General features: G+C 54.9%; 1 protein-coding gene across 1 annotated transcript in view; it reads left to right on the forward strand.

The window, feature by feature from the left end:
• The window catches only part of Muc2 (mucin 2, oligomeric mucus/gel-forming), a 33,633-nt gene that overhangs the window by 12,412 nt on the left and 10,664 nt on the right, over nt 1-10,557 (forward strand). The window contains 7 exon segments of the mRNA XM_008854452.2: nt 2-132; nt 1,174-1,351; nt 1,969-2,139; nt 6,751-7,046; nt 7,500-7,751; nt 8,820-9,000; nt 10,305-10,325. Of these exon segments, the coding sequence (XP_008852674.1) occupies nt 2-132; nt 1,174-1,351; nt 1,969-2,139; nt 6,751-7,046; nt 7,500-7,751; nt 8,820-9,000; nt 10,305-10,325 (1,230 nt within the window).

A 10,557-nucleotide genomic window follows, 5' to 3' on the forward strand; every position in this document is an offset into this window, starting at 1 on the left:
ACCACCACCACCCCGTTCACTACCATCACCACCATTGTGACAACGACCCCCGGAACAGGTGAGGCTCCTTCTGGGGCTCTTGTCGTGCATCCAACACAGAGAACCTTTCTGGGGGCACAGGCCCAAGCCTGTGTAAGTCATCTGTGTTCTGCAAATCAACTGCAAAGGAAGGTGATACTGAGGATTCTCTGAACTCTGGAAATTGCCCTAAAGGCTAGGGAAACCAGGGGATGTCATTGTCATAATGTCCCTCTGGATTCCTCCTGGATGAAATAGCTATGCTGAATGAGCTGTCTGGGGTGTGGCAGACACAGAAAATCACCTTTGGGCTGGGGAGATAGCTCAGTTGCTCAACCTCCCAGAACCCACGTAAAAAGTAGCAGGCGTGCTTGCAATCCCAGTGCTGGGGAGATGGGACAATGGGATTCCCGGGGCTCCCTGACAAGCCAGCCTAACTCAACTGGTGAGTTCTAGGCCAATAAGTTACCTTGTCTGAAAGGAGGTGGATGGCATTCTTTTTTTGTGTGTGTGGGGGAGCAGTTAGAAAGAGTCTCCCCTATAGCCCCAGCTGGCCTGGAACTCACTATGTAGACCAGGCTGGCCTTGATTTCATAAAGATCCACCTGCCTTTGCCTTCTGAGTTCTGGTACTAAAGGCATGTACCACCACATCTGACAGATGGCATTCTTTAAGCAACTGGAGGTTGCTCTCTGTTCTCCACAGGTACCCCCACACATGTGGACATCTGCATACACCCATGCACCTGTGTACACACACACACACACACACACACACACACACACACACACACACACACAAAACTGCACATGGAGACTCACCCTTACCCAGCACTTGGGAGGCAGAGACAGGAGGATTGCCAAAAGTTTGATATCAGCCTGGTTAACATAGAGAGTTCCAGAATAGCTAGGGCTACATAGAAAGGTCATGCCTTAAAAAGATTGGGGGGAGGGCAGACATTGTGGCACATACCTTTAATCCCAGGAGAAAAAATGCAAAAGTCTTGAACGAAGGTTCTTAATCAGACCCAGGATGGTATCATCTGCTACTGGGATATCTGTGGCCCCAACGGGACCGTGGAGAAACACTTTAACATCTGTGTCTCGACCACGTCACCATTCACCTCTACCACGGTTTCCACCGATTCTTAATCAGACCCAGGATGGTATCTTCTGCTACTTGGAGATCTGTGGCCCCAACGGGACCGTGGAGAAAGAGTTTTACATCTGTGGTTCGTCGACATCACCATTCACCTCTACCACGGTTTCCACCACCACCACCACCACCACCACCACCACCACCACCCCCATTGTGACAACGACCCCCGGAACAGGTGAGGCTCCTTCTGGGGCTCTTGTCGTGCATCCAACACAGAGAACCTTTCTGGGGGCACAGGCCCAAGCCTGTGTAAGTCATCTGTGTTCTGCAAATCAACTGCAAAGGAAGGTGATACTGAGGATTCTCTGAACTCTGGAAATTGCCCTAAAGGCTAGGGAAACCAGGGGATGTCATTGTCATAATGTCCCTCTGGATTCCTCCTGGATGAAATAGCTATGCTGAATGAGCTGTCTGGGGTGTGGCAGACACAGAAAATCACCTTTGGGCTGGGGAGATAGCTCAGTTGCTCAACCTCCCAGAACCCACGTAAAAAGTAGCAGGCGTGCTTGCAATCCCAGTGCTGGGGAGATGGGACAATGGGATTCCCGGGGCTCCCTGACAAGCCAGCCTAACTCAACTGGTGAGTTCTAGGCCAATAAGTTACCTTGTCTGAAAGGAGGTGGATGGCATTCTTTTTTTGTGGAACTCTACAAATGGTCCTTTGACGATGGGGAGGGCTGGCTGCTATATGGGGGGATGGCCACATAGGTCACTGAGGACTCTGAGTCACCCCAGCCTCCCTCAAGGTGTCTCCCCAAGCATGAATGACCAGTATGTAATTTTGCTTCCTAGATGTGTGCTGCTTCTGGTCTGACTGGATCAACCAGGACCACCCTGGCAGTGGCAGTGATGGCGGTGATCGAGAGACCTTTGATAGTGTCTGCAGTGCTCCTGAAGACATTGAATGTAGGTCTGCCACGGAGCCCCATCTCAGCTTGGAGGATCTGGGCCAGAAGGTGCAGTGTAATGTCACAGACGGATTGATTTGCAATAACGAAGACCAGTTTGGAAACGGACCATTTGAACTTTGTTATGACTATGAGATTCGAGTCAATTGTTGCATGCCAATGGACCCACCGTGTCCCTCATCAACACCATCCACAAGTACCACTGTATCAATGTCACCTACCACTTCACCAAGGACCTCACCCACCACTCCACCAACGACCTCACCCACCACTCCATCAATGACATCACCCACCACTCCATCAACGACCTCACCCACCACTCCATCAACGACGTCACCCACCACTCCATCAACGACGTCACCTACCACTCCACCAACGACATCACCCACCACTCCATCAACGACATCACCCACCACTCCATCAACGACATCACCCACCACTCCACCAATGACGTCACCCACCACTCCATCAACGACGTCACCTACCACTTCACCAACCAGTTCACCAACAACCCCTGGTACAACTTCACCAACTACTTCACCAAGTACCTCGGCTACCACATCTCCAACCTCCTTGCCTACCACTTCAACAACCTCGACTACCGCATCCACCACTACGCCAATACCCACTACATGCGTTGTTACTACTGCTGGTACTACTGCTGGTGATGATGATGATGGCTGCCAGTGGACTCCTTGGAAGGATACTGGAAAAGCCCCCTTTACTCCAACAGGTGAAGAGGTAGAAAGGATCGAAAATCTCTGTGCACCAGAGAAGGTACTTAACATCTCCTGCAGAGCTGTGATGTATCCCAACATCCCAATTGATCAGCTTGGACAGAAGGTGATTTGTGACAAGTCTGTTGGGCTGGTGTGCAAAAACTCAGATCAGAAAATAGGTGGGCCCATCCCCATGCCCTTCTGTCTCAACTACGAGATCAGCGTCCTGTGCTGTGATACTGCTACTCCTACTCCTCCTCTTCCTCCCACTCCTAACCTGTGCTCTACCCCAGGCACAACCACACACACCACCACCCCACAACCCCAACACCTACCACTACTCAGACCCCAGCACCTCCATCCACCACCACCACTCAGACACCAACACCCCCATACACCACCACGACAGTGACCACAACCCCAACACCTACCACTACTCAGACCCCAACACCCCCATCCACCACCACCACAGTGACCACAACCCCAGTACCTACACCTACCACCACAGTGACCACAACTCCCACACCTACCACCACTCAGACCCCAACACCCCCATCCACCACCACCACAGTGCACACCTACCACCACTCAGACCCCAGCACCCCCATCCACCACCACCACAGTGACCACAACCCCAACACCTACCACTACTCAGACCCCAACACCTACACCCAGCACCACAGTGACCACAACCCCAAAGTCCCCCATCACAGAGACCTACAACCTCATCACCCACCACCCCAGTGACCACAACCCCAGTACACACCACCACAGTGACCATAACCCCAACACCTACCACTACTCAGACCCCAACATCCACACCCAGCACCACAGTGACCACAGCCCCAACACTCACCACCACAAAGACCCCAACCCCCACTTCTATCATCACAGAAACTACCACCCCAACACCTACTGCTACAGTGACCTCCTCTCCACCAACTACCACTACTCAGACCTCAACACCCCCATCCACCACCTCCACAGTGACCACAACGCCACCACTACACAGACCCCAACACCCTCATCTACCACCACCACAGTGACTACAACCCCAACATCTACCACTACTCAGCCCCCAACACCCCCATCTCCCACCACCACAGTGACTACAACCCCAACATCTACCACTACTCAGCCCCCAACACCCCCATCTCCCACCACCACAGTGACTACAACCCCAACATCTACCACTACTCAGCCCCCAACACCCCCATCTCCCACCACCACAGTGACTACAACCCCAACATCTACCACTACTCAGCCCCCAACACCCCCATCTCCCACCACCACAGTGACTACAACCCCAACATCTACCACTACTCAGCCCCCAACACCCCCATCTCCCACCACCACAGTGACTACAACCCCAACATCTACCACTACTCAGCCCCCAACACCCCCATCTCCCACCACCACAGTGACTACAACCCCAACATCTACCACTACTCAGCCCCCAACACCCCCATCTCCCACCACCACAGTGACTACAACCCCAACATCTACCACTACTCAGCCCCCAACACCCCCATCTCCCACCACCACAGTGACTACAACCCCAACATCTACCACTACTCAGCCCCCAACACCCCCATCTCCCACCACCACAGTGACTACAACCCCAACATCTACCACTACTCAGCCCCCAACACCCCCATCTCCCACCACCACAGTGACTACAACCCCAACATCTACCACTACTCAGCCCCCAACACCCCCATCTCCCACCACCACAGTGACTACAACCCCAACATCTACCACTACTCAGCCCCCAACACCCCCATCTCCCACCACCACAGTGACTACAACCCCAACATCTACCACTACTCAGCCCCCAACACCCCCATCTCCCACCACCACAGTGACTACAACCCCAACATCTACCACTACTCAGCCCCCAACACCCCCATCTCCCACCACCACAGTGACTACAACCCCAACATCTACCACTACTCAGCCCCCAACACCCCCATCTCCCACCACCACAGTGACTACAACCCCAACATCTACCACTACTCAGCCCCCAACACCCCCATCTCCCACCACCACAGTGACTACAACCCCAACATCTACCACTACTCAGCCCCCAACACCCCCATCTCCCACCACCACAGTGACTACAACCCCAACATCTACCACTACTCAGCCCCCAACACCCCCATCTCCCACCACCACAGTGACTACAACCCCAACATCTACCACTACTCAGCCCCCAACACCCCCATCTCCCACCACCACAGTGACTACAACCCCAACATCTACCACTACTCAGCCCCCAACACCCCCATCTCCCACCACCACAGTGACTACAACCCCAACATCTACCACTACTCAGCCCCCAACACCCCCATCTCCCACCACCACAGTGACTACAACCCCAACATCTACCACTACTCAGCCCCCAACACCCCCATCTCCCACCACCACAGTGACTACAACCCCAACATCTACCACTACTCAGCCCCCAACACCCCCATCTCCCACCACCACAGTGACTACAACCCCAACATCTACCACTACTCAGCCCCCAACACCCCCATCTCCCACCACCACAGTGACTACAACCCCAACATCTACCACTACTCAGCCCCCAACACCCCCATCTCCCACCACCACAGTGACTACAACCCCAACATCTACCACTACTCAGCCCCCAACACCCCCATCTCCCACCACCACAGTGACTACAACCCCAACATCTACCACTACTCAGCCCCCAACACCCCCATCTCCCACCACCACAGTGACTACAACCCCAACATCTACCACTACTCAGCCCCCAACACCCCCATCTCCCACCACCACAGTGACTACAACCCCAACATCTACCACTACTCAGCCCCCAACACCCCCATCTCCCACCACCACAGTGACTACAACCCCAACATCTACCACTACTCAGCCCCCAACACCCCCATCTCCCACCACCACAGTGACTACAACCCCAACATCTACCACTACTCAGCCCCCAACACCCCCATCTCCCACCACCACAGTGACTACAACCCCAACATCTACCACTACTCAGCCCCCAACACCCCCATCTCCCACCACCACAGTGACTACAACCCCAACATCTACCACTACTCAGCCCCCAACACCCCCATCTCCCACCACCACAGTGACTACAACCCCAACATCTACCACTACTCAGCCCCCAACACCCCCATCTCCCACCACCACAGTGACTACAACCCCAACATCTACCACTACTCAGCCCCCAACACCCCCATCTCCCACCACCACAGTGACTACAACCCCAACATCTACCACTACTCAGCCCCCAACACCCCCATCTCCCACCACCACAGTGACTACAACCCCAACATCTACCACTACTCAGCCCCCAACACCCCCATCTCCCACCACCACAGTGACTACAACCCCAACATCTACCACTACTCAGCCCCCAACACCCCCATCTCCCACCACCACAGTGACTACAACCCCAACATCTACCACTACTCAGCCCCCAACACCCCCATCTCCCACCACCACAGTGACTACAACCCCAACATCTACCACTACTCAGCCCCCAACACCCCCATCTCCCACCACCACAGTGACTACAACCCCAACATCTACCACTACTCAGCCCCCAACACCCCCATCTCCCACCACCACAGTGACTACAACCCCAACACCTACCACCACCACCACAGTGACCACAACCCCAACACTCACCACCACAAAGACCCCAACCCCCACTTCTATCATCACAGAAACTACAACCCCAACACCTACTGCTACAGTGACCTCCACTCCAACATCTACCACTACTCAGACCCCAACACCCACACCCACCACCACAGTGACCACAACCCCAACACCCACACCCAGCACCACAGTGACCACAACTCCAATACCTACCACTACTCAGACCCCAACACCCCCACCCAGCACCACCACAGTGACCACAACCCCAACATCTACACCCACCACTACAGAGACAACCCCAACATCTACACCCACCACCACAGAGAGGTCAACCCTCACTTCTACTCTAACACAAACCACAACCCCAACTGTCTCTGTGACTTCCACTCCAACATCTACCACTACTCAGACCCCAACACCCACTCCCACCACCACAGTGACCACAACCCCAGTACCTACCACTACAGAGACCTCTACTCCATCATCTACCACTACTCAGACCCCAGCACCCACACCCACCACCACAGTGACCACGACCCCAGTACCTACCACTACTCAGACCCCAGCACCCACACCCACCACCACAGTGACCACGACCCCAGTACCTACCACTACTCAGACCCCAGCACCCACACCCACCACCACAGTGACCACGACCCCAGTACCTACCACTACTCAGACCCCAGCACCCACACCCACCACCACAGTGACCACGACCCCAGTACCTACCACTACTCAGACCCCAGCACCCACACCCACCACCACAGTGACCACGACCCCAGTACCTACCACTACTCAGACCCCAGCACCCACACCCACCACCACAGTGACCACGACCCCAGTACCTACCACTACTCAGACCCCAGCACCCACACCCACCACCACAGTGACCACGACCCCAGTACCTACCACTACTCAGACCCCAGCACCCACACCCACCACCACAGTGACCACGACCCCAGTACCTACCACTACTCAGACCCCAGCACCCACACCCACCACCACAGTGACCACGACCCCAGTACCTACCACTACTCAGACCCCAGCACCCACACCCACCACCACAGTGACCACGACCCCAGTACCTACCACTACTCAGACCCCAGCACCCACACCCACCACCACAGTGACCACGACCCCAGTACCTACCACTACAGAGACCTCTACTCCAACATCTACCACTACTCAGACCCCAACACCCACACCCACCACCACAGTGACCACGACCCCAGTACCTACCACTACTCAGACCCCAACAACCACACCCAGCACCACAGTGACCACAACGCCAGTACCTACCACTACAGAGACCTCTACTCCAACATCTACCACTACTCAGACCCCAACACCCACACCCACCACCACAGTGACCACAACCCCAGTACCTACCAGTACCAAGTCCCCAACCCTGACACCTACCACTACTCAGACCCCAACAACTACACCCACCACCACAGTGACCGCAACCCCAGTATCTACCAGTACTGAGACCTCTATACCAACATCTACCACTACTCAGACCCCAGCACCCACACCCACCACCACAGTGACCACAACCCCAGTACCTACCACTACAGAGTCCTCTACACCAACATCTACCACTACTCAGACCCCAGCACCCACACCCACCACCACAGTGACCATCACCCCAACACCCACCACCACAGAGACCTCTACGCCAACATCTACCACTACGCAGACCCCATCACCCACACCCACCACCACAGTGACCACAACCCCAGTACCTACTACTACAGAGACCTCTACACCAACATCTACCACTACTCAGTCCCCAACATCCACATCCAGCACCACAGTGACCCCTTCCCCATCACCCCCTATCACAGAGACCTCACCCTCAACTTCTACAATAACAGAAACCACAACCCCAACACCCACTGTCACAGTGACCTCCATTGAAACATCCACCACTACCCAGACCCCAACACCCACACCCAGCACCACAGTAACCACAACCCCAACATCTACTGTCACGGAGACCTCTACTCCATCATCTAGCACTTCTCAGACCCCCACATATACCACCACCACCACCACAGTGACCACAACCCCAGTATCTACCACTACTGAGACCTCTATACCAACATCTATCACTACTCAGACCCCAGCACCCACACCCAGCACCACAGTAACCACAACCCCAACATCTACTGTCACGGAGACCTCTACTCCATCATCTAGCACTTCTCAGACCCCACCCACACCCACCACCACAGTGACCACAACCCCAGTACCTACCACTCCTGAGACCTCTATACCAACATCTACCACTACTCAGACCCCAGCACCCACACCGACCACCACAGTGACCACAACCCCACTACCTACTACTCCTGAGCCCTCAACCCCAACACCTACCACTACGCAGACCCCAACACCCACAACCACAGAGACCTCACCCATAACACCTACCACCATAGAGACTTCTACTCCAACATCTACCACTACTCAGACCCCAACATCCACACCCAGCACCACAGTGACCACAACCCCAACACCTATCACTACTCAGACCCCAACACCTCCATCCACCACCACCACAGTGACCACAACCCCAACACCTACCACTACTCAGACCCCAACACCTCCCTCCACCACCACCACAGTGACCACAACCCCAGTACCTACCACTACTGAGACCTCTATACCAATATCTACCACTACTCAGACCCCAGCACCCACACCCAGCACCACAGTGACCCCCACCACAACACCCACCACCACAGAGACCTCAACCCCCACTTTTACCATGACAGAAACTGCAACCCCAACACCTACTGTTACAGTGACCTCTACTCCAGTCCCTACCACTACTCAGCCCCCAACACCCACACCCAGCACCACAGTGACTACGACCCCAGTACCTACCACTACTCAGACCCCAACAGCTACACTCAGTACCACAGTGACCACGACTCCAGTACCTACCAGTACTGAGTCCCCAACCCCAACACCTACCACTACTCAGACCCCAACACCCACACCCACCACAGTGACCACAACCCCAGTACCTACCACTACAGAGACCTCTACTCCAACATCTACCACTACTCAGACCCCAGGACACACCACCACCACAGTGACCACAACCTCATCACCCACCACCCCAGTGACCACAACCCCAGTACCTACCACTACAGAGACCTCTACTCCAACATCTACCACTACTCAGACCCCAGGACACACCACCACCACAGTGACCACAACCTCATCACCCACCACCCCAGTGACCACAACCCCAGTACCTACCACTCCTGAGCCCTCAACCCCAACACCTACCACTACTCAGACCCCAACACCCACCCCTATCACCACAGTGACCACAACCCCAACACCCACCACCACAGAGACCTCACCCTTAACATCTACCACCATAGAGACTTCTACTCCAACACCTACCACTACTCAGACCTCAAAACCCACTGTCACCACCACAGTGACCCCGACCCCAGTACCTACTACTACAGAGAGCACAACTCCATCATCTACCAGTACTCAGACCGCAGGACACACCACCACCACAGTGACCACGACCCCAGTACCTACCACTACAGAGACCTCTACTCCATCATCTACCACTTCTCAGACCCCAACATATACCACCACCACAGTGACCATGACTCCAGTACCTACCACTACTCAGACCCCAACAACTACACCCAGCACCACAGTGACCACAACCCCAGTAAGTACCACTACTCAGACCCCAACAACTACACCCACCACCACAGTGACCCCAACCCCAACACCCACCACCACAGAGACCTCAGCATCTACTAGTACGGAGACTCCAGCCCCTACCTCTACTCTCAGGTCTACCACCATGACAGGTACTACAGCCCCAGTATCCACTACTGTAACCACAGAGGCTCCAAGTCCGACCTCTGCCATCACTGAGATCCCAACTCCCATATCTATCACTACCCAAACCCCGACATCGACGCCCACCACCACAACCACCGAGACCCTTACCCCTACAAACACAGTACCTCACACAACATCAACGTCTTCCAAACCTCCAACTGAGCTCTCCACCTCTGTGACCTCCCCATCCACTTCCCCTCCCGTGGAGTCCA

This window comes from Nannospalax galili, unplaced genomic scaffold (assembly GCF_000622305.1).
Source record: "Nannospalax galili isolate Female #2095 unplaced genomic scaffold, S.galili_v1.0 scaffold507, whole genome shotgun sequence".
NCBI lineage: Eukaryota > Metazoa > Chordata > Mammalia > Rodentia > Spalacidae > Nannospalax > Nannospalax galili.